At 40.9% G+C, this 26,096-nt stretch overlaps 2 protein-coding genes and 1 long non-coding RNA gene across 3 annotated transcripts; 2 read left to right on the forward strand and 1 right to left on the reverse strand.

The window, feature by feature from the left end:
- The first annotated feature begins 909 nt into the window (after nt 1–909).
- Nucleotides 910–3,891, forward strand: LOC115581211 (uncharacterized). The gene is made up of 2 exons (XM_030416121.1): nt 910–1,718; nt 2,125–3,891. The coding sequence occupies exons 1-2, from the start codon at nt 1,111–1,113 to the stop codon at nt 3,017–3,019; spliced, it is 1,503 nt and encodes a 500-aa protein (XP_030271981.1). The 5' UTR covers nt 910–1,110; the 3' UTR covers nt 3,020–3,891.
- A 10,054-nt stretch (nt 3,892–13,945) lies between these two features.
- LOC115581611 (uncharacterized) lies at nt 13,946–16,041 on the reverse strand. Its single transcript, XR_003984050.1, has 2 exons — nt 15,402–16,041; nt 13,946–14,993 (listed from the first exon to the last, which is right to left on the reverse strand). It is a non-coding gene; the product is annotated as an uncharacterized LOC115581611 (long non-coding RNA).
- Nucleotides 16,042–16,043: 2 nt separating this feature from the next.
- Nucleotides 16,044–24,171, forward strand: chmp7 (charged multivesicular body protein 7). Its single transcript, XM_030416858.1, has 9 exons — nt 16,044–16,615; nt 16,699–16,870; nt 18,251–18,436; nt 18,558–18,691; nt 20,950–20,998; nt 21,081–21,200; nt 21,290–21,388; nt 22,507–22,564; nt 23,238–24,171. The coding sequence occupies exons 1-9, from the start codon at nt 16,371–16,373 to the stop codon at nt 23,468–23,470; spliced, it is 1,296 nt and encodes a 431-aa protein (XP_030272718.1). The 5' UTR covers nt 16,044–16,370; the 3' UTR covers nt 23,471–24,171.
- Nucleotides 24,172–26,096: the final 1,925 nt, after the last annotated feature.

A 26,096-nucleotide genomic window follows, 5' to 3' on the forward strand; every position in this document is an offset into this window, starting at 1 on the left:
TCAGCTACTGAGGTGCGCTCCATTTCAGTATGCTATTACACCGCGAGGGCGAACAGTTTAATACCTTAGGATGGGCGCAACCAAGTTTACAATTGGGAGAGGGGGGTTCACACAATTGTGTTTTCCTTAAAAACGGAAATAAATTGAAAATAAATAAGAAATAACGAGACAGATCTTTTGACGGGGTTTATAAAAGAGTGCATATTTAACACATTTTTTTCTGTATATTGGGGGGGACAGACTGCCATTTTCTCAATATTGGGGGGGACACGACTCCCCCAAAGAATGCGTGGTTACGCCCATGTCCGTACGTGTGTGAATGTGTAAATGAGGGGCATTAACACTGCATGAAAAGTGGGATTTTCGTCAGTATGCAGCACTGTAGATTGACGTGGAATTTCAGGTTTGCGGCTGCACGCGGCAATTTGCAGGCAACACTGAAAACTGACGTAAATTGTCGGAAACTGACGTGGGCCTTGCTTGGCAGTTGTCCCCCAATGACCCCCCTCCCCCTGATTCTAGGGGAGGCTTTAACATGTAAATGAAAATGCTGTGAGCTATACAAATGCAAATCAGGGTAGCAGGGGGAGTTTTACCCCAGGTGACCTTTTTCTAAAAGGTGTTAACTTCATTTTAAGAAAATCTCTGGTATAAATAGATCAGGCTCAGTATAGCCTAATTATAGACCCTTATATTTGAGCTTGAATGGATTTATTTAATGAAAGTATGCTAGATTAATTACTGTGTATGTCATTAGCAATGGCCAATGTAATGTAAAAAAGATTATTTATTCTTTTCTCTCTGTCTCTCTCTCCTGGGAACAAGTTAAAGATAAAACGCCAGTTGTTAAGAAGTTAAAAGCAGTTGAAAAGTAATTCTTATTGCGTGTGAGAGTTCATGACCTGTAAGAGTTTTTACACTTCTGGGTTGACCGGAGCGTGAGTGACGAGGAAGATGGAACGGAGAGTTAATACGCTACGAGCACACTGGAACTTCCGGTTTACTTCCGCGTCTTGAGTGTACGCTCGACTACTTCCAGTAGGTCGTGTTGCTGTGGAGATTTTCCGGAGACGCTAGTTTGAGTGACAGTTTGATGGACAAAGTTTCGATATGAGTGGATTTCGTGTAAAAGAGAGGCGGTTGGCGTATCAACGCGTGAAAAAGACCGCACTCCATTGTTGTGTACCCCTATGTACCAATTCGTCGAGGTACAATAGTACTATAAGCTTCCATAGCTTTCCGGTGGATGTGTCTGTGAGAGCCGAATGGATGGTGAAGGTACGACGGGACGACTTCACACCAAGCAAGACGAGTCGTGTTTGCAGCAGACATTTCAAGAAGGAGGATTTTGTTAACAACCCGGGGAAATTGAGAAGGCTGAAGAAAGGGGCCGTTCCTGCTCTTTTTTCATGGAATAATTTTCAACTGCCGGCACCGAGGGCGAGCGTGTGGGAGCGGAGACCCAGAGCGGAGAGCCCTCCTCCTGTCCATGACATCGACTCAGAGGAAGAAATTGAGGTGGCTACTCTGGCACCAGATCATGATTATTGTCTCACTCGTACAACAACAATGATCGCAGATCAGTTGACTGAGGAAAATGATACGCTTCGCCAGAAAGTAAAGGAGCTCGAACAACAAATTCAGGCTCTCCAGCTGCAGAGTTGTTTTGGACTGAAGCGCTTTGCAGGGTCGGACGAGGACATCCGGTTTTATACCAGGTTAGTCGTAATTAAGGTGTTTTGAATTGCAGAAAGCTTATGTCTTGTACTATATTCACAGTGATGGAAAAAAAATCACACAAGACCTGTAATTGAGTGAAAGTAAAGATGGGCTACACATGGTAAAAGATTACTCCACTAAAAGTCCACCATACAAGAGTATTTTCCTTCAAGTGTACATCAAATATCAAAAGTAAAAGTACTGTACTTTATGACTAGCATAATGATATGATTAGGCCCAAACATGTGCTACCTACAGCACTCAGTTAGATGTTTAGACACAATCATTCATATTTTCTTCATGTAAAACAAACGTAGTAGAGTAAAAAGTAAGATAATTAACCTTGTGTAACTAAATGAGTCTACAGTGACTAACAATGTTTTTTTTGTGTATTTTGTTTGAAAGATTCCATTCTTATGACCACCTGATGGCATTCTGGAGGCTCATCGAGCCAGCAACATCAAGGATGATCCGTGTGACAAGTGTCAGAGAAGTCTCTGTGGCCGAGAAGAGAACATCAAACAAATCAACCAAGTTGCTGCCCATAGATGAGTTATTTCTTTTTCTTAATTATCTATCAACTGGATGCACACAGAGAGAGCTTGGCCACCAGTTCAACATCCATCGGACAACAGCCAGCAGAATCATCACAACCTGGGCCAACTTTCTTCACTGCCTACTGGGAGCTGCGTGTATCTGGATGACACCTGAAGAAATCACAGCCAACCTCCCTCCTGAGTTCAAGGAATATGCAGACACTCAGGTCATTGTTGACTGCACAGAGCTGCGATGCCAAACTCCATCCTCACTTGTGCTACAGAGTGAGGTGTACTCACACTACAAATCACACTGTACCTTCAAGGCCATGATTGGCATGGCACCACATGGTCCTCTGACATTTGTTTCTGCACTCTATGGGGGCTCCATCAGTGACCGTGAGCTCTTCAGACTGTCTGGCATCATACCTCTCCTGTCCCCTGACATGGCTGTGATGGTGGACAAGGGCTTTAGGGTGGACAACCTTGTGCCAGGAAAACTTCACAGGCCTGCCTTCCGCTCCAACAAGGAGCAAATGGCAGCACATGACGTCCTGGAGACCCAGTCAATTGCGCGGCTGCGAGTTCACGTTGAACGGCTAATAAGGCGGGTTAAGGAGAACAAACTTTTTGACACTGTAATCCCTTTGTCCATTTCTGGGAGCATTAGCCAACTTTTCACCGTAGCTTGCATCTTGTGCAATTACCAAAATGGACCTCTGGTCAAAGACTGGAGAGAAAATAAGAGCCAGGCAGAAATCTGACTGTTTGCTTCATGGCTGTCTGCTCCTCTTCCTCCTTTGTGGGTTCACCTTCAGCAGTCCTGCTGAATTATAAGTAATGCAGCCTGTGGGATGTCTGCCATAGACCATTTTGCCTGTCATGTTTCTGTGATGTTTACAGTGAATGCTGCCACACTGGTTGTTTATCTGATCGGCTGTCTGGCGTGGATGTGCAGAGGTGGTGGGGCGACCAACTTCAGCATGGCCTTCCTGTGGCTCATCCTCTTCACCCCCTGCTCTTACGTGTGCTGGTTCAGGCCCATCTACAAGGCCTTTTAAGGGATAGTTTCGGGTTTTTTGAAGTGGGGTCATATAAAGTACATATCTATAGTCGGTAGCCTTGTTTATGGTGTTTTATTTCGCTTTTTCTCTGGACCACGTTCACTGCAGTACAAAGCTGAGCGTCTGGCTGGAGGCTCTCTGCTCCTCCAAACTGAGGCTGCGCTGATCGGTGATTACGGCAGGAAACAGACCGACTATAGATATGTACTTTATATGACCCCACTTCAAAAAACCCAAACTATCCCTTTAAGTAATCGGTTCTCACACGACACTAAGTCAAGTGGTCAATCCTAAAAATGTTATAAATCTGTTTAGCTCATATTTTCTGATTGAAGAAAATTGCTTGAGGAATGCTCATACCGGCATTCAGCAGGATAACAAAGTCACCTGCGGAGGGAAGGAAACCCAGGGTGGATACAACAGGGGTTTAAAAATGAATTTCATCGTTTTTTATGTTGTTATTTTGTCTGCTGTCACCTGAGTTTGGTGTGATTGTATGACTGGTCGCTGTCTGAGTCAAGTAAGTGTTTAACATGCATAAACTGAAAATAAATGATAAATGTTTTGGTGCAGTTTGTCGCTGAAGATCTTTTTTTTTTCAAAGTTCCCTTTAGTTTAAATTAAATAAATTGCAGAAGAACAATAGTATTGTAATAAGTAATAGTATACATTACCTCGTCGAGCAGCTGACAGTGGACTGTGTGTGTCGTCAGTGTCGTATTTTATCACTAACAGACTGTGAACTGTTGTCGGACGACGTGCTGTGAGTTGGACTCTCCATCGCAGTCGAAGTGTTTGTGTTTTATTGGACACGAAGCAAGTTCAGCTAAGCTAGCTAGCAGGAGCTAAGCTAGCTAGCAGGAGTTAGGCTAGCGGCCCGGCCATTGTCGAGAGGACATCTGCGCGGACGGGAGAAGCTTTGCCGGGTCGCCACGAAGAATGTCGCCGACGGACGGAGCTTCGCTGCCGCAGAGGGACACGGAGGTTTATCGCTGCGAGCATTTTGTTTTCACAGACTAACCTCACCTCATAACAAGGCCGCGACCTCCTGTTAGCTCGGAGACACGTCTGCAAGTCCAGATTTACACGATGCCGATAATGACGCCATTGTGTGTAAGTAACTGTTACTGTTTTCTCCCGCGCTTAATTTTACTGTGACTTACGTTTCTTTATTCATACCAGTCTTTTTAATTGTTTTCTAGCTGCCTGTAAGACATTACGAGACAGTACGCAGGACAACAAACAACCAGATCTTGCATCGCAGGCTGACGCTGTGAGGAGTTCAGCTCAGAGTCGATCGAGGACGAAGAGGGTAAGATTTATTAGATTAGATCCGTTTTTGGTCAATGTGACTATTATTCTATAAAATAATAGATGTGTTGTGTCCATACGCAGTGCATCGCGCAGTACTGATCGTCTTTATTGATTGTTTTTACAGCTGCTGGAAGCGAGACAGAGTGCTAGCTGAGGATGAGGTGGACCTTTGGAAGTGCGCCGCCATGGACCCGATGTCTGAGGAGGAAGACGGCACAAGATGGCGGGTGTCTGGATGAATTGTGCGACCGACCTCCGTCCTTTCGCACCCGGGAGCTCACCGAGCTCTACGCCACACTGCAGTCACATGAGAGGCGATTCCGAAGTACAGGGCAGCGCACCACAGACGTCTGCAAAAACAGACACTTTGCGGTGCTGCAGGATTTTGGGCCTCTTGTGAGCTTCCCGTTTGTTGTGTGGGCAGATTATGCTTTGTACATGCTGTGTGATTGTGTTTGTGCTAATAAAACTCTTTCTTTGAATAAACAACTCCTTCCTGGCAAATGTTCCTTTCCTCAGTAAATTCATTAATGTCATTGATGATATAAATATAAATGAATGAATAAATCATATAAATATAAATATATAAACATAATATATATATATATATATGTCCATACTGAATCCAGATCTAAATCTCCTCTATTCAGTTCTATTGTGCAGGAGTATCCCACCATCACAGTAACTAAAAAGAAAATCACAAGGGTGGTGATGTAAACATTACAGGTTAATGAACAATTGTGTTGAAAAAAAGAAACAAAAGGTTTGTTACTTGACATCTATCTATAAATACAAGGAATCTCTGTCTGTCTGTGTGTGTGTGTGTGTGTGTGTGTGTGTATGTGTCTGTTGGTCAAATATCTCTGCGGATAAGGATCACACTGACCCGAGACTTTCAACATGGCTGCTGCGTGGTTCAGTGGTGTGCATCTAAGCATTTGTTTGGACTGCAATGATACCGTGAATAAATTATTTCATAAATGCTTTACAAATTCCACCGAGCATTGTCCACCAGAGCCACCACAGTCACGTGCGCACCAGAGCCAATCACTGCACACCGTGGCCACGTGCGCACCAGAACCAATCACTGTAGAGCTCAAGCCCACGACATACCTGAAGAAACAAGTGGATTTATACCTGCAGCGGCGCGAGCTAGACTGGGATTTTGCCGGCCGTTCGGTCCCGTTCTGTTCTGTGCATCTAAACTGACTGTTGTGGATTAATGAGATTAAACGAGTCCGGACCGAGTCTGTTCAGGTCTGAGGAGATCCAGAGACGCGCGGACAACAAAGTGGAATTGGAATCTGTGGATGTTCGTGTGTAGCTAGCCGCTAGCTACCTGCTAGCTGCTAGCGGCTAGCTACACGGCCCACCTCCCGAGGCGACTGACCGGACGCATCGGCACGTCCAAAACCGGACCTAGGGTAAATAATGTCCGCCATGCTTTTTCGCGAACATTGCCGTCACGTTTGCTTTGTGTCTGGTGCAGAAAGAAACGGTAAAAACGGGCTTTTGTCACGAAAGTGTCCAAGCAGCAAGTTTGGTTGTTGAGGAACAGGAAGTTGTGGGAGGGACCTAGGCGGATGATTGACAGGCAACGACGGTGGGACAGCGATACTGAGAGTTGAGAGATTTGTTACATTTAGCGTGTTTGGAGTGTGTAGTTAGTGTGTTATGTAGTGTTTGGTGTAGTGTGTTTAGTGTGTAGTGGAGTCGGTTTTTCGTTTAATGAGTCAGAACAATGAGAAGATGCTGAATGTGGAGCAGGCAGTGCAGCTCTCAAGGAGCACAGGCAGACCTGAGCATTGCCTGCATTTAAATGTAAATAGTTACATATAACTTTGTAAATTTTTTAAATGTATGCACAAATTTGGCAAACAACAATTTATATTTGCATTTGCATTAAAAATGGTTTGTTGTAAATATGTTTATTTGTGGTTTTCACAGTAAAAAAAATCTAACTTTTTCTATTTGGATTTTTTTGTGATTTTAGGTCCATTGTGTTAATACAGTTTGTCAAAATAAAAAAAATAACTGTACAGTCACACATGTGAGGTTGTGCTGAAAATAATGACACCAAGTAAATAGTTTTTAAGGTGAAATATAATGGCAAAATCAAAAATAGTCAAAAACAGCCAATTATACCCTGGAATATCGGATTTCACAACAAACCTAAATATCCCTGACGTCCCACCTTCAAACACAGCCTCATTTGGCCATCCATGAAAAAGCTCCCACTTTTTTATAGGAATACACTTTTGTTACGGGCACTGCACTAGTTACTTAAACCCATCCCATCATAACATAAGCTTAACCTAACTGTTACCGTACATTCAGGCCAAAGGCGCATAAAGAGGAAAATGATCCATTCACTCATTCACTCACTCATTCAAGTCATTCACTTTCTATTGGGAGCCAGGCAGAGAAGGAGGGAAAGTGGAAGGCGGAGGCGGGTGGAATAGGCGGATTATGAGGGAAAAAATGTTTAAAATCCTCCAACTTTATGTAATGAGCTATGATGCGTCTAGGTGGAAAAGCCATGCAAAAACCAATGGGGATGTGTCGTTCTGCTGTCATCCCTCGGTCAGGTTGGTCCCAGAGAAATTTGACCCTGTTCGTGTATAGGGATTAGACCTTAGACCCACAAAATCAAGCCCGACCCGACCCTGTGTAGTTGTGTCCGAGCCCGGCCCGGCCCGACACATTAACTGTAATTATGAGCCCAGCCCAATTTAAACCTGACAATTTGTTAATACGTGGGCTGTTATAACTGACATTCTCAAATACAATTCTGAGTTGTTTGAACTAATCTGTTTAGAATTATCTGAAGGAATAATGCAACAAGTTCCGCACTTAACACACTCGACAAAGACACATTAACTAATTTTGAGCTGACCACTTTTTTCAGTAACGAGTAATCGAACGCGTTAATATTTCCAAACCAGTAATCAGATAAAAGTACTTATTCAAGTCACTGTGCGTTACTATTATTTTTGTCATTTTCCTTAGTAAAAAAAAATATTTTTTGCTCTCTTGCGTCTCGGGGAGTGATGTCACGTATGTGACAAGCCACATTTTTCAACATGAGGTCAACTCACGTGTACACCATGCAGCAACACAAACACAAACAAAAATGAAGGGAGGAGATAGATGCGCTTTTTCTAGCTGGAAATACACTCATTATTTTGAGTTATTAAAAAAACAACACACAAATGCTTGATCAAAGGCCCGGCACGGCCCAAGGATAGTGGAGGAAAATCTCGACGTCAGGCTCGGGCTCTGGCAGAGAATCTTAACTCTAATAGGGATCAATTAAAGACGGCCGATGCGTCTAGTCGTTGGTTTGCCTGGAGAGCTTTTAATTGTGTAATATGTTTGTAAGAAAGGAGAGAAATTGTGGCATACTAGCATTGCAACGTAGCATGCTAGCATGCTAGTTAATGACTTTATCAAATAACTTTCAAACAAGTAACTTTCTGTGATCAACAATGTCAGTAAATGGATGGGCTGTGCCATAGCAGTAGTTTTGTGGTGGTGTTTAACGCGAGTGGCATGCAGGCCCTTTAAATTTAGAAGCAAGAATGAACAAGGTGACAAAAGGGACATAAGGGACTGAGGTGTGGACAAGGCAGACAAGGCGGATTTCCCTCTTTGCACGCTTTTGGTCTGAACGCACAGTTACACTGTTTAACCTGCAAGTTAGCAAGCCTGGTAGATAGCTAGCCTTCAAAAAACACCAAGCTAACATTAGCTACTGTTACATGTATATAGGTAGAATCTCCCTCTGTCTATTCCCCATCAATTCACAAGCACAAGAGAAAAAGCATTTTGTACTTAAATTTAATACCTGTGGAACTCATTGGAAGTTGATTGAAGATGGCATAGTTGGTAGTGTTGTTATAACCACTCAACTCAACCAACGATCTTTTCACAAAACTGAGAAAAACCTTGTCAAACTGTCAAAATCCATCAACATTCCGTGCATGAGCTACTTTCTGACATTCTAACTGAAAGTGTGTGAATATCAAAATACATGATAGAAACATTTTGTTAAACCACTTACAAATATTACGTTGACAGCACTATTGAAACAATTACTTTTTATTACAACTGTACATGAATAAATAGGCCATTTGGCCCTGGACTAATAGGGTATTCTATTTGTCCATTCTATTGGCTCCATTCTATTTTAAAGACTGTGCTGGCTGCACAAGTCTAATTTAGGGCTCTAACAAATAAATAGTATGGGTATATTATACATTTTCTGAATCATCAGAATGCCTTGAGTATTGAAGTTGTTGAGTTTTGTGTCCCTGGTGTTCTTTCATGCCACAGGGATAAAAGATAGCATACAGTTTTGGCGGAAATTGTGAGAAAATGTGTGTTATTTCTGGTTTAAAGAAGTCATGTGACGTCTGTGTTTGTGTTTGACAGATTCAGTACTGGGCTTAAATAAAAGCCTAAAAGGTCCCCTTTCCAACGATACCAAGCACCATATTATAGAATATTGACAATATCCCTACCATGAGCCTAAACCAGATATACACCAGATTTCAAAAACAGAATTTATTTTAGGGGGTTAGTAACTTCATGAGCTGAAAAAAGTGATTTCACTACCACCCCTGCACTGCTATCGTGATTTTTCTAGTACTAGGGGTGTATACCTTGCCAAAAATCACTATGAGACTTTGTCCCCCCAGATGATACTGATGGCCCAAATTTTGGGGCCCTGGCTCATGGACTATTTAATAACTAATGTTGGTAATAACAAAGTTCTAAAACTGCAACCCAAATGTTTAATTTTTATAAGCTACACAATAAAGGAAGACAATGGCAAAGAACTAAGAGGTTTCTTATCATGTTAAATAGAGGGTAGAAACCCCCCCAGGCTTACATAAATGGTTTAACCCAACAGCTCAGGAGCCGATGGGGACTCAAGACTCTCATCCGTTTCAAACTGGACAAGTGGCCAAAGGGCTCACAATCACGTGAAATTAACGCGTCGTTAACGTGTTAACAACCTGTAAACAACACGTTAACAACACGTAAACAACGCGTGAAAAATTGACGCGTTGTTTACGTATTGTAATTCACGTGTTAGTGACCTCGTTGGCGTTCCATATTATTTCCATATCAGGCAGATACAGTACGTTCAGTTCACGTTCGCCCCAAATATGAACGAGTTCAATGAACGATCGTTCATTGAACGCGTTCATGCACAACATTGTATGTATGTATGTATGTATAAAATTAAACATAGATAGATAGATAGATAGATAGATTACGGAAGCGCATTGGATTAAAAATTGGATCTCGTAATTATGAGAAAAGATCTAGTAATTATGAGATAAGGAAAGGTGCGTCGTTGATTGTAAATAAAATTTACGGTAATCGTACTGAAGCCGCTCTGATGAGCGGCTGGTGGTGACTGTGTTGGTCAGACTGCAGTCTCACAGTCAGACCCATGAAGCATACGAGTATAAGGATTTTGACAGAGGATTACTTAATAGTACACAGTAGAAGTACTTCATTATAGTTACACAAGTATAGGGAGTACTTAGTTCAGCAGTATATGAATCTTGGTCTACTAATAGAAAATACGTTTTTTAATAACAAATAAAAGTTGGGCGAAATGTCCTTATTTTGACACACGATTACTCGAAAAGTACACAGTAAAAGTACTTCATATTATGCATGCAAGTAGTCTAGGAAGTGCTAAATCCAGCAGTTTATGAATCTTGAACTACTTATGGAAACAATGTTTTGTTGTTGTTGTTTTTTCTCATGTCGTCCTTTACTTTGAAATCCGGATACCTTCGTGATCCCTTCAGTTTATTACCGGGAGTATTTACTGTAAAAGTATGATCTCATAATTACGAGATCTTTTCTCATAATTACGAGATCCAGATCTCGTAATTACGAGATCTTTTCTCATAATTACAAGATCTTTTCTCATAAGTACGAGATCTTTTCTCATAATTACGAGATAAGGTGTCTAATTTTTTTTTTTATCCAGTGAATGCAATGCGCTTCCGTAATAGATAGATAGATAGATAGAAGGAGGAAAAGGAAATAAATATCTACACTGATCTTAAGAATGAAAATACACTGAAATTTACAGCTAAGGGCTGTTAACTTAAACTACGCTGTACTGAGCTGAAAAAATTACAAACCAAGGACGCTCCAAAAGGAGGGAAAACAAAGATGCTATGAAATTAAACTGGCTTTAAACAAAACAAGCTGACCAAAACGTTATTAAAAAAAATTCACTCTTCTTCAGAGGCATACAAGAATTCAGAATATACAAACGAGGCAATACTTAAAGACAAAACTGTGGCAAGGCTGAGAATCAGGGCTGGGGGACGACAAGACAAAATACTCCGGCAATGAGACAAGGGGAGACGCAGACTATAAAACACATCAGGGAAGGGGACACGGGTGGAAACAATCAGGAATCAGGGGAGACTTCAGACCGGTGACACACAAGGAAAGGCAAGTGACCTGAAACGAGAGGAGAGTTACTTTTCTAAATAAAACAGGAAGTTCACAAGACAAAAAAAACCAAGACAGGACACCCCTCTCCGCAGTGTGACAGATATGTGTGTGTGTATTTATGTATTATGCACATTTTATTATTGTTCTTCTGTTGACAACTGTTTTAAACTATTGTTCTTGTGTAGTGATGTTTCAGACAGTTGTAATTGTATGGCTGGAGTGACAAACAACTTGAATGTGAGCCTACATGGTAAATTCCATCTATCCAAGCACCTACCATCCTGTGCAGGGGGAGCTGGCTGCTCTTGGTCACTACTGCTGTACTGAGGCTGCTGACTGGACCGGGCCTGTTCACTGCTGCTGGTAGAAGCTGTGGCTGGCTCCGACTCTTTTTTTTTTTTTTTTTGAAGAAGAAGCTCTGAACATCTCTGCTTCTCTTCATAGCTATTCTCTTAATAACCCTGGGGTAATTCAATCACTCCATCAGTCAATCAGTCAGTCAGTTCACTTTGAAGTAATAGCTATAACTACAAACATCAAGCAGGATCATTGTCAAATTGGGTAAGAATCAGTGTGCAAAATACAGGTGTTTGTGGGGCTCTTGAACCCCTTAAATAACAGCTTTGACTCCATTAAAATGCCAAAAAGAAAGGAGGTGTCAACAATGTGCCCAATGATGCACAAAGGTTTGTTTTTACGTAACTACCAACATCTTCGATCACTTTTAATAACACAATTAACACATATTGCCTGTGGCATTTGGATGCAATTTGCTCTGCCTCTGCCTATTTAAACGTCTAAAAATATGTGAACTGTGAAGATGAGCTAATTGATACAAACAAAAAGTCCTTTATCTCCAAGGTCAAAAAGTATTTAAACAGCCCTTAAATCACAGAGCAAATAAATAAATCACAGCTTGTTCTTGTGTTATAGCTACTTAAATCTAGACTGTCACACTATTTTTCACACACTGGTTGGTCAAAAATGTAACATTAGCTCTATTGAACACACACACATCTGCAAAAAACAAAAACACCTACAGTCTTCAGTCCAGAAATCAGCTGTTCATATTTCATGGCAGTATGCAAATAACATTTTTTTAAAAATGCTAACGTTAAATGCTTAACTTGGTTTGCAGGCTGCTAAGCTAGCTAGTGTAGTGTAGTTCGTCTTTAAGCTGCTACTTAGAGCTAGATAAAGTTTTCCTATACATTCAGAGGGAACTACGACACAACTAAACATATAATTACCTCTCAATAGACAGATTTCAGCGTTTTTATCCAGCAGTTGACATTGTCACTGTGACCGTCCTCCTGTATCATTAACGACCGGGCGACCCGACCGGACCAGCAGCAGCAGCATTAAAAATGTAAAACTGAAACCTAAATCAGCTGATCTGTCATCACTGATTGACAGCATTTCTCTTGTTTCTTGTGTTGACGAACTTGACCAACTACCTATCGGATCTGGCCACCCCCCAGAATCGCCATTGCATCACATACACTCATCACTGCTATTATGGCCTATATTCACAAGGTGCTAAACCAGGTCCCGTCAAGAAGATGAATGTGATGTCTGCCAAACCAAAGCAGAGGACCATGGCCGAGGGAGTAAGGTGAGAATTCGGCTAGTACTAGGTACTTCAAGTCACTTGAGGTTACCCAGGAGATGGCTAACAAAATAGAGGATGCAACTAGGGGCCAACGTTTATCAACAGACTGGCATAGACTGAGAAAACCCAGACTCACCTCCTCACATTTTGGGGAAATATGCCATGCTAAACCGTGCACCTTAGAAAAGATGGCAGACCGGTTGCTCAAAGGGGTCCGTCAGACAGCAGCAATGAAGAGGGGTCTCGAAATGGAAGCTGATGCCATTGAAGAGTACTGCAAGCTCAAGAGGGTGAACCACTACCCTTGTGGCTTCATTATACACCCTGACACTCCATGGCTAGGTACATCCCCAGATGGTGTTGTTTTTTACCCAACAGAAAGCACTGAATTCGGCTTTGTGGAAATAAAATGTCCAATCATTGAAAGCTTTGTGGATTATCCACATCTGAAAATGAAAGACAGCAAACTGGAATTAGAGCAGGGTCATAGCTACTACTGGCAGGTGCAGGGTCAGCTGCTCCTAACAGGGATGGAGTGGTGTGATTTTGTGGTGTTTGCAGAGGAAGACACCCTGATTCAAAGAATATACCGGGACAGTGGTGTGATGCAAAAAATAAGAGAGCAAGCAGACTTTTTTTTCCCTACACATACCTACATAAATATCTGCTGTAATAAAAGTGGATTGTGTAGCTGTAGCAGAAAATGTGCTCTCAATAGATCTAAATGTGTTTATTGCCTTTGTTTTTGTTTCCCTTTTTTATGTTGTAAGTAGTATTTTGAAAATGTATATTGGTTCCTTTGTTTGTGGTGACACCTACTGGCCAAGCCTGTGAATAGGACTGAATGGGCAGTGTGCTGTGTTCACATGCTCAATTACCAATTAGAGAGAAAGATTATGTGTTTTGTTGGAAGCTACATGCAGTAAAGAGTTGGTGCTGAAGAGTAGCCGTGCAACATTAAAAAGGATGGTAACCACTCCTAAGTTTTTGGTCAGAAGGTGCATGGTAGTGGTTGTATTTTATTTTACACTAACAATATGTGTTTGTAATATTAATTATGGTGCTGATAATATCTTGTTTGTAATATTCATTTTATTTCAGTTTTTCATGGTGTTTGCCAATTAAAGACTGAAAATAAATACTGGTCAAACATCAGTGGAAGCATGGCTTATCTGTACCAAAAGGAAGAACTTTGGGAGCATCTATAGATTGTTTTAAGTTCATTTTAATTTGCCAAGTAAGTTATTCAGTAAAAACAAAATGTAGCTTCAATGGAGAGCAGGAATGAGCTTGGACAGGATGTGTGATTCTGATTTTAAATGAAAATATAACCATTTTAAAGCAATTTAAAAGGAAATGAAACGGGAAAACTGGATTTGTAGGTTAAAAGCAGGTAATATATACTATTACTTATACTATTGTCCTTCTGGAATTTATTTAATTTAAACTAAAGGGAACTTTAAAAAAATCTATGGTCTTCAGCAACAAACTGCAGAACTGCACCAAAACATTTATCATCATCAATATTTTCAGTTTATGCATGTTAAACACTTTATGTCACCTTTAAAAGAAAAGTACATAGCAACTACTCGACTCAGACTGCGACCAATCATACAATCACACCAAACTCAGGCAACAGAAGACAAAATAACAACATAAACAACAATGAAATTCATTTTTAAACCCCTGTTGTATCCACCCTGGGTTTCCTTCCCTCTGCAGGTGACTTTGTTATCCTGCTGAATGCCGGTATGAGCATACCTCAAGCAATTTCTTCAATCAGAAAATATGAGCTAATGTTGTGTGTGATTTGTAGTGTGAGTACAACTCACTCTGTAGCACAAGTGAGGATGGAGTTTGGCACCGCAGCTCTGTGCAGTCAACAATGACCTGAGTGTCTGCATATTCCTTGAACTCAGGAGGTAGGTTGGCTGTGATTTCTTCAGGTGACATCCAGATACACACAGCTCCCAGTAGGCAGTAAAGAAAGTTGGCCCAGGTTGTGATGATTCTGCTGGCTGTTGTCCGATCGATGTTGAATTGGTGGCCAAGCTCTCTCTGTGTGCATCCAGTTGATAAATAATTAAGAAAAGAAATAACTCATCTATGAGCAGCAACTTGATTGATCTGTTTGATGTTCTCTTCTCAGCCACAGAGACCGGTGCTTCTCTGGCACTTGTCACACAGATCATCCTTGATGTTGCTGGCTCGATGAGCCTCCAGAATGCCATCAGGTGGTCATAAGAATGGAATCTTTCGAACAAAATACACAAAAATAACATTGTTAGTCATTGTAGACTAATTTAGTTACACAAGGTCAATTATCTTACTTTTCACTCTATTACGTTTGTTTTACATGAAGAAAATATGAATGATTGTGTCTAAACATCTGACTGAGTGCTGTAGGTAGCACATGTTTGGGCCTAATCATATCATTATGCTAGTCATAAAGTACAGTACTTTTACTTTTGATATTTGATGTACACTTGAAGGAAAATACTCTTGTAAGGTGGACTTTTAGTGGAGCAACATTTTACCATGTGGAGCCCATCTTTACTTTCACTCAAGTACAGGACTTGTGTGATGTTTTTGTCCATCACTGTGAATATGGTACAAAACATAAGCTTTCTGCAATTCAAAACACCTTAATTATGACTTAACTGGAATAAAATCGGATGTCCTCGTCCGATCCTGCAAAGCGCTTCAGTCCAAAACAACTCTGCAGCTGGAGAGCCTGAATTTGTTGTTCGAGCTCCTTTACTTTCTGGCGAAGTGTATCATTTTCCTCAGCCAACTCATCTGCGATCACTTGTTGTAAGAGTAAGACAATAATCATGATCTGGTGCCAGGGTAGCCACCTTCATCTCTTCCTCTGAGTCGATGTCATGGACAGGAGGAGGGCTAGAATAAGAAATGTATGCAGCACACTGGAAGGGACGTGACTTCGCCTCTATAAATATTTGTGATTACACTAGTATAGGAATTATTACATATAAAAATGTTCAAATCTAAATATATACATAGATACATAAACATACACACATATATTTCACATCTATATATTTAATATTTCATTTAATTTGAAATATAATCATGTATTTTATTACGTTATATCCCCCACAGACGATGCGCAAAAATAGCGCAAACACAACGTTCGTGAGCAGAATGTAAGGAGCGCTTGCTTTGTAAAACTACGTGTCTGCACGGGGCGGAGTCGACGCATTTGCCCTTTTGTACACATATCACCGCTTTCTCGCGCGGTTCTGGGCAGAAAAACGCTTGCGGACATATGTTGTTGCTTACGTGAAACGCTAGCGTCAGTCATATTCCCATACGTAGACATAAATACACCATGACGAAATTAGGTTCTTCTCTGATGTCTGGCAACGACATGTGAGACACTTCTTACACTTTTCCATGAACAGACGAATTTTTTTAGCTTACATGCTACATCCGTTAAGCAGTGACAGTTGTTTCTGGAAGGAGTGAGGACAGATAGTGGGTGTTGCAGCTAACCTAACTTGGTTCGTTGCTAGCTAACGTTAATGTTAGCTGTGTTAGCCGTCTTCTTGGGTTAACTAGCAGGTCGGTATAGCCGCCTAAAGTTTAGGCTGGGAGTACTCCACTGAAATGGACCTGACACCTGAATGGGACGACGATGAGCGGATGGAATATATGTTCTCCGACTTCAAGGAGAACCGAGACGTCAACTCGACAGACTGGGACAGTAAAATGGACTTCTGGACGGTTCTGGTCGTAAAGAACTGCAGACACCGCGGCACTGTGTGTGTCAGCCTTCAGGAGCTGAACAAGACCTTTAAGAGGAAAGAGAAGTCCCCGCTCGGTTTGCCTACTGTCATCCAGTCCATGGCCAGGTAACCGTCCATCTTTCTGCCCCGTCACTGCTCACTGTCGTGCTTCTCTGGGTTAATTTTACCTATGTTTTGACTTCTGCCAGGTGTGGGAAGGTGATGAGGGAGTCCGAGTTTGCTGCCAATGTGGACTGTGGCTGGCTATCCTGGGGTGTCGGCCTGCTGTTGGTTAAACCTCTGAAATGGACGTTTTCGACTCTGCTGGGGGGCAGCCGGGTGCCTCTGGAGGAGTCCTTTGTTGTCATTGAACTAGTCAAGGTTTGTCGAACTGTGTGCCACATGATGTGATAGTAGTAAGATGCTATGCGCAACATAGTTATTATTAAACTCAATTTTTGTACTTAAAATTTTACTTAATGTATTAATTCCATTGCTCCATCCCCGTCAACAAACATATTAAGCATCTTCTCAAATTGTCATAAATGTCAACAATTCATCACAGCCACAGTTCACATAATAAAAATAGTATTTATCTACGAAGAAAACTGCCCCTATATTTTATGCATACTGTTAACATGGTTTCCCCATATTTTGTCAAATTGCATTTTCTTTTCATTATTATAATTTATTGTAAGGATGCAAGAGCTGACAGATTTACGTGTAATTGTATGATATTTTTCAAAAAGAAATGAGAAAGATCAAATGGGCTTGTTTGATTATTATTGATTCGATTTGAATGACTAACCCTTTGAGCATGTCTACCTCTCCTGATATAGATACTGAAGGCTCCAGTGTAATGACTCTGTACAATTTACGATAAATGATTATAAACATCAGTCTTGCTATTGCAAAAGATATCCAGTACAACACTTGGTCCAAATGTATGACCTAATTAAATAAAGTGATTATCTGACACAGAATGCAAACCAGTATGTGGACTACTGCAACTAGACTACAGGTGTTTTGGACATAGTACAACTTGTAACTAGGCTGAATGGTTTCTTTATGTCTATCTCAGGCATATCAATAGGATAATAACATGACTTCAAATACCTAAATCTTGGCTTGGTAAAGTGTTGAATATAATAGAAAATCAATCAATACCCTCAAATGCATTAAAACTAATGTAATGAGCCAGTTTAGAAATTGCAAGGAGTAGAAAGTAGACGTATTTGTCTTCAAATGTAGGGAGTAAAAGTTTAAAAATTAAATACTCAAATACAGTACAGACACCTGAAAGATCTATTTAAGTACAGTATTTGTACTTTGTTACTTCCCACCTCTGCATAGAGGAGTAAATAAACCAGAAAATATTCACATTTAATAAAGCTGAAATCAGAGCACTTTGACTATCTTTTCTTAAAAAATTAATCAATTATCAATTAGTTACCGTAATAGTTGACGACATTTCAAATGATTGTTGGAGCTCTAATCCTATGCATTACATTTAACTGACTTTTTTTATATATGAGTCTCCATTCATTGTTTTATTCCAACAGATTCATATCCCTATGTCTATTAATGAGACTAGAGCTGCAGTTATTTATACCCAAAACAAGACAGTTGAGGATGTCATCTTGGGCTTTGGTAAACACTGATCAAGATTTTCACCTAATCATCAGTTAAAGCCTTAAATTAATCAAGAAAAGCCATGTTGCCAGCTGCTGGATGTAAAATCTGTTATCTTTTGTATTCCAGGAGAAAGCCGCAGAATTACTAAGGGTGTACAGGAGCAGTGAATTTGCAAGCAGCTCCATCCTGTCATTTCAAGAATTGTGTACTCTGTCTTCTGACGTGTGTGTTGATGAGAGCACCCTGTGCATGGCTCTCCTGCAGCTGCAGAGGGACAAACAAGTGACTGTTTTTTTGCACGAAGGCGAGAAGGTAAAGTATAATCTAGCATTCTACAAACTGTTCAGTCATCAAGATCAAAACCTGTTGAGGGATATTTTCTTCTCTGTATGCTGGTATAATGTTTTTTTTTCTGTCTGTGTCTTCTTTACAGATCGTTAAGTTTTGTCAGCCTGGCCAAGATCGTGTCTCGCCAGTCAGTGATGTTGATATCGGAATCTATCAGCTGCAGCGCAGTGAGAAGCTGTTGGGAGAGCGGGTGGAGAAACTGGGCCTTCAGGCTGACAAGTATATCAACTCAAATATGAACTTAAGTAGAAGTAGGATAAGGATTGATTGATGATGTGTGGACTTAAATGGATTGTGTTGATTACAAATACCTACCAGACTATAATACTGTACTTTAAGTAAAGAAGTTGGTACTTTTATTTTAGATAATCACAATAAGGTGTACATATGTGCAATAACTGTGTGTGCAACTTGATGCTCTTAATTAAGCAATATTACCCAAGAGGGTGTGCTTTAACATCATTTGAGCACGACAGTGTGGTCCGCAAGCAGCAAGCAGCACTGAACCTGCAAGTGTGCGTTTCCATGGAAACACATGGGGTCTGACTAATAACTGAAACAAAATCAGTCACGTCAGTAGACTCATATGTGTAATGGAACGTAGTTTACCCCTACAGCAAATAATCCAACCCTTAGTAACGACCTGGCAACAGAAAGGATTTTCTAGTCCCAGATGAGTGAACTCTGAGCTGACGTTAATGTTTTATCGCGGTCTCGGAATTTCCCGAACTAAATTGATACTGCACAGATATACAGAAAATGCTTATTTTTATCGCCCAAGTTATAACAAAGATGTTGTTGTTTTTTTCTTTTATAGTTTTATAAAACGTATTCACCGTGGTCACAATAGTGACTGTCACACCGAAGGGAAAATAAATAATAGCCGGTCGTTTATTTGTTTCAATCACTTTATTTGGGACCAGGCGGCAATTTGGGACAGGCGTTTAATTCGTTCCTCTCAAAAATCCGGTATGAAAATGTCACAAACTTCGCCTGCTTCTCTGTGAATTCTCTGGCATCCTTCTGGGCAATAGTTGTCTTCTGCAAGTGAAGTTATTTGGGACAGGCATTTAATTCCTTCCTATCATCGGAGGAAACGATTTATCCAACCAGCACTCGAGGCAAACTCCTCATCTCTGCTGTCACTCACGGTGATGTACATTTGTTTCTCCATCACCCTGATAATTTTGCAGGACACTCTCTCATGTCGTTCCTGTTTGCTGATAACCTATTCCCGCATATTTATCTCAAGCTCCTCGCTAGCCTTCTTCCTACCTCCACCAGGCAGCCTTGCCTTGTTGCTGTCCTCCTCGACAAACGCTGAAGCTCCGTTTTATTTTTTCGCCAATCTCTAACTCTCTTGGGGTCGACAGAGAAATGTCTGTCGGCTGCTTCTCCCGAATTTTCCTCTGCACATTTTACGGCAGAAAGTTTGAATTTCAAGTCGCACTTTTTATTTTTTTGCTCCAGCTCTGACAGTTACAATGTTGCCACAGACTTGGCGGAGTAATATTTTGAGTAATGAGTCAGGCGTGCTGTCATGCTGATTTGAGCACGGTCTAAATTTCTTGTTGACCAATCAGATTGCTTGGTCGGAACTACTTGTTGTATAATAGCCTTTTTTTTTTACAGCTGTTGAACTAATAGTCAGAAGCACTGCATTCTAGGGATGTCCCGAGCTGATTCGTAAGATCAGGATCGTAGCCACTATGGGCATTTATCCACTGATCGGGATCGGCAATTTTTTACATCAGAGCACAATTTGTGGCAAAACGCAGACATGCACGTAATGTTATTCTGGCAAACCTGTGGATAAAATGTCTGCAGTGTGGAAATAACTTAATTAGAAAGCGAAAGCAGTCCAACGGCAACATGTAGCATCCAGTGCTGGCCCAAGCCTTTTGGGGGCCATAAGCAAAATTTGATTTGGGGAATTTGAATCAAGGAGATGCTGAATGCTTGTGAAATGGACAAACAACGTGTCCGCGTCACTTTACGTGACAACGTAAGGAATATGAAAAAAGCAGTGGATGATATGAAGGCACCAAGCGTGGGCTTCGTCTCGCACACACTTCTGCTGGCTGTACACGAGGGTCTACTGTCACAGCGCAGCGTCACAGACTGAACTGCTAACACAAGGAAGGTGGTAGGCCAATGTTGCAATAGCATATGCAGAATAAGAAAGAGCCATATGAAAGTATATACTTTGTTTCAACAAAATAAAAAAACCTATTAAAGAACAGCTTGGATGCAGGAACTTTTTTTCTTAATGCAGCTGCATTACCCAGGAATATATAAGTTAAGGCTAAGTATCGGATTGGGACTCGGTATCGGCAGATACTAAATATTAAAGGACTCTGATTGGGATCGAGGTAAAAAAAAACCTGATCAGGACATCGCTACTGCATTGTATTTAAATGTTCTGGATATCAGACTTGTGATTTTTGCTAAAACTGCTTTGTATCATCTAAGTGCAGATTCAAAGAGGAAGCAAGGATGCTGTTGACGGAAGGGAAGAAATCAAAGGTACTACAACAGATCATTTTAAATTTGCATTACCTATTGTCAGAGCACAGTGTTCAGTGGTCATACTCACTCTTTCCTACAGGCTCTGAGGTGTTTAAGAGGCCGCAAAAGGGTAGAAATGAGAGCCAACAACTTGTTTGCCAAACTGGAGTCCATCAGGGCTATCCTTGACAGAATATCCCAGTCACAGACCGACAAAATGGTGAGAAGCAGACAGACATTACTATTCTTTCTGTCTGTATAATCAAATCTGTGGTGAGTATTTTAAGACAATGTTGAACATGTTTGTAGGTCATGCAAGCCTATCAGGCTGGAGTGGCGGCCCTGAGACTCTCTCTGAATGACGTGACAGTGGAACGTGCTGAGAACCTTGTGGATCAAATTCAGGAGGTAGCTGCATATTTTAGGACCATGAATTATGTATTTTATTATTTGAATAGAAACTTTTCATGATCTCTGGTGGTATAAAACTAATGTCTGGTAACATGGTTGAATAGAAGTGAACTGTTTCAACTTTTGTATTGGATGAAAGAAAAATGTCTAATGTCTCAGGGCTGGGCCGTAAAAATAATATTGTGAACATATATCTGCTGATGCCTCCGTTCACATCTTCAGTGGAATCATGTTCAGAAACATGAGATCTGTACAAATCATTGGAACTGAAAACTGTCACGATATACATGTTCTTTTCAAGTGTACGTAAACTTTTGACCATGACTGTATAATGGCATTTAGCAGACACTTTTGTCCAAAGCGACTTACAGTAATTCGTACATGCATTCATACATTAAAATAACAAAACACACGTAGGGGTATGTGCCTATCCTATTTATATCAGCGGATTCAGACCACTTGTAATGTAGTATGTGGAGACTGGCTCTTGATTATTGATTGAGGGTACCTTTAGGTGTTCCCCTCACGGCCAGTCTGGGTGTGATGATGCCCTTTCGTGAAGGCTTAAGAGAGATGAAAATTGAAGTATTTGAGATTTCTGATTCTCCATAAATGTATATATTTCTTTAAACTTGTATATGGTTGAGGTGGTTTTCAGTCATTTTCTGACATCACAATGTTTTTGACCAAATACCTCAGTATTGATATTCCAACAACACTGTAGGAATGAGAATGTCTTTTCACAATCATTAGTAATGTAGATGTAATGACTAAGTGTGTAAAGACAAGTATTAGAACAAGTTGAACAGTCACTTAAGTTCAATTGTAATGTAGCCTTTAAAACCAGGAGAGGAAAATATTTTTGCCACATCGTAATACAACCATATCCAAAACTGAAGCTATATACTCTCATACCTGGATAATGATGTAATAACAATATATTGCCCAGCCCTGCTTTTTCAAAATAACAAAAATGAAGCAGTCATGACGCCATTATGTTTTACTAAAGTCTGTACAGTCACACTCATTCATACTTATATTTTTGAGTCAACCAGATAATTAACTTGAATCTTATACTGAAGCATCCTCATGTATCTTTTCTCTGATTTAACCAGTTGTGTGACACTCATGATGAGGTGAACCAAACTTTATCCAGTGGAGTGACAGGCGCAGGTAAGTCTTACTCTAGTTCCTAGTTTAAATATATTTTATATATGGGTTGGTGCGTGTTCATGTCATGGATTATATTGAAAACATACATTTTTCATTTGAATTTTTGAAGTTGGAGCTAAATGTAGTGATCTTTTTGATTCTTATGTATGTGTATTCTCAGCCTCGCCAATGGCTTAATTTCTTTTAGATTGGGTTCAAATTGTCCTGAACATCCAAGAAACTGCAAGGATTATTTACAGCATTTATTTGATTAAATAGTAGTAGACAGTAATTAAAAATAACAATTAACTATTTTCTAAACCGAAAAGAAGAATCTTCCATTTTCAAAAAATAATATCCCCACTATTATTCACTTTCTTGCTGTCAAATTTTAAATTTGTGTGGTATTATTATACACTGCTCAAAAAAATGAAGGGAACACTTTATCATCACAGTATAACACAACATCAGGTTAGTTCTTTCATATCGAGAAGTGAATTTGTGCGGCATTAAAGAGTGAGGGCCACAGATCAGGATTTTGCTGGGACCCATGAATATAACAGAAGTACATGATTTTTTTTTATTTAGAGAAAATCTACATCAACTTTCAAACGTTCTGAATTCTGTCTGAGTTGGCAATGATAATGACCCAATTGAATATCACAGAGATCTAAACTTGTTGTGTTTTTTGCAGATGAAGACATGGATGAGTTAGAGGAGGAACTGAAATCTTTGTTGGACGAGTCGAAGCCGGATTCCATCCCAGATTTACCTGAAGTTCCAACAAGCATTCTGCGACCCTCCGGAGAGCTGAGTGTCACAGGTGACAAACTGCTCAGCTCTCAACCTGCTGTACCCTACACCCCTGTGAATATATCCACGCAGCAGCTGGATGAAGAGTTGAACATGTTAACTCTCACAGATTGAGGTTGTTGCCTTCATCTTTTTCTCACATTTGGGCTGTAATAAAAATGTTGTAAAGTAGCATATGGTCACCTCTCTCCACAGGCTTTGATTAGAAAAAAATTTCATCCCCAGCCAACAGATTAGAGCCACATGAAATCTTAATTGACGTGGTTGTAAACTCTAGCAAAATGAAAATAAAGCACCCCCCTTGAATCAATGAAAATAAAAATACCTTACTGTGACGGCTGCCAAAGATGATTTAAAAAAAAATATTCTCTCCTTTTGTAAATTAACAAATTTTTCAGCTTGAGAGCTTTCAGATCCACTCTGCTGTTAGGATCTGAAAGAATTAAGTCTAATGTGAATATTTTGATCATTTAAAGTATGCTCTTTGGTATGCTACCACAAGGAACGCTTTTAATTTTTGTGTAAAAATTTAAAGTGTGACAAGTATATTTGACGTTTACGGTGAGTTGTGATGTCTTTAAATGTTCGTCATTGGCAGTCCTGTAAGTGCATTAAGTTGCATTTTGAACTGTAATTATTATGAAAGAAAAGAAGAAAGAAAGAAGGAAGAAAGAAGAAAATATTATGCCAAATAATCTACTACCATGAGTATATATTATGTAGTGTCATTGAAACAGACATATGAAGACTGAGAGGTCTACCTTAAGTGAGTTAAACTAAATATGTTTCTGAGAATAAATTTTATTTTAATCATTTGTTAGTAATAGTATTTGTACGTCAGTCACTGTGCTAGAAGCGGAGCTGAGGAGGAACTCCATATCCAGTTAAAGAAACTTGGAGCGGTGCCATAACAGAGGGTTGAGTTTAAACACAGAAGCACGATTCGTGCTAAGGAAAAATGTGTAGACTCATTGATGCTGGCCAAATCCATCCCAGGGATAATATTTTACCAAGAACCCTGTTTCAAGATTTCCAAAGTGTTGGTGTCAACCATCCTTTCCCTTAACTGTGGTGGAATTATCAATGCTGGTGGTTGCTGGTTCAGGAAATTCAGGGAAATAAATTCACAGACTTAATAATTTTTACATTTTACATTGATTCAAGTAGGACACCTAGTGGCTGAATTGTTGAACCACAGACACATTTGTGTAAATGTAAAAATGTTTTCCATCTCGATTCACATGCCTTTTCAATACCAACAGACACTTCTGTCAAAGTCAAGTGAGTTTTTGTAGTCCACCAAACATTTCTTGAACTTCACAGCAAAATGGACCTCAAAGCTTGTCTGATGTAATCCAATTCTCCAGAATCCCAGAGACCCCAAATAAAGAAAAGTTGTTATTTACTGTGAGAGTCGGCACCGACCCCGACCTCCCACTCCACATGTGTTTTGTGGATCTGGATAAGGCATACGACCAGGTCCCCGGGATGTTCTGTGGGAGGTACTGCGTGAGTATGGGGTGAGGGGGTCCCTTTTTCTCAAAGCTAGAGTGTGTACTCGGAAGTAAGTCGGACTTGTTCCAAGAGGGTGTTGGCCTCCGCCAGGGCTGTGCCTTGTCCCCAATCCTGTTTGTGATATACATGGACAGGATTTCGAGGTGCAGTTGTGGTGTGGAGGGGTTACAGGTTGGTGACCTGAAGATCGCATCACTGCTTTTTGCAGATGATGTGGTCCTGATGGCACCATCGGCTTTAGATCTACAACGCTCACTGGATCAGTTTGCAGCTGAGTGTGAAGCGGCAGGGATGAGGATCAGCACCTCTAAATCTGAGGCCATGTTTCTCAGTAGGAAACTGGTGGATTGCCTACTCTAGGTGGGGAATGAGTCCTTGCCCCAAGTGAAGGAGTTTAAGTACCTATGGGTTTTGTTTACGAGTGAGGGGATGATGGGGCGTGAGATCGACTGTAGTCGGAGCAGCGGATGTGGTGTTGCATGCACTTCACTGCACGGTTGTGATGAAAAGGGAGCTGAGCCGGAAGGCAAAGCTCTTGATCTAGCGGTTAACTTTTGCCCCTACCCTTATCTATGGTCACCGAAAGAAGGAGGTCATGGGTACAAGCGGCCGAAATGGGTTTTCTCCGCAGGGTGGCTGGGGTCTCCCTTAGAGATAGGGTAAGAAGCTCAGCCATCCGGGAGGGACTCGGAGTAGAGCTGCTGCTCCTCTGCGTGGAAAGGAGCCAGTTGAGGTGGTTCGGGCATCTGATGAGGATGCCACCAGGACGCCTTCCTAGGGAGGTGTTCCTGGCACGTCCAACTGGGAGGAAACCTAGGGGTAAACCCAGGACCAGGTGGAGGGATTATATCTCTTCTCTGGCCTGGGAGTGCCTGGGCATTCCCCAGTCAGAGTAGGCTGATGTGGCCAGGGAAAGGGAAGTCTGGGGCTTGCTGCTGAAGCTGCTGCCCCCGCGACCCAACTTTGGATAAGCGGTTGATGGTGGGTGGTTATTTACACCTTCGATGCAGGGTGATACTTGTGCACCAACTTCAGACGGGGTGCACACTTAGCAGCAGTGATGATTTCAGCTTTAAATAGACTGTAAAGAACATCTTTTTAAATACCTTTGGGATCTTGGGGCTTTTGGGGACCTGGATCATGCTGGACAAGCTGTATAGAGCGATTTTTTCTTCTTTGAGTCCCTAGCTTCTTCAGTTGTTAAGGAGATTGCTGCACCGCTGTT

This window comes from Sparus aurata, chromosome 5 (assembly GCF_900880675.1).
Source record: "Sparus aurata chromosome 5, fSpaAur1.1, whole genome shotgun sequence".
Taxonomy (NCBI): domain Eukaryota; kingdom Metazoa; phylum Chordata; class Actinopteri; order Spariformes; family Sparidae; genus Sparus; species Sparus aurata.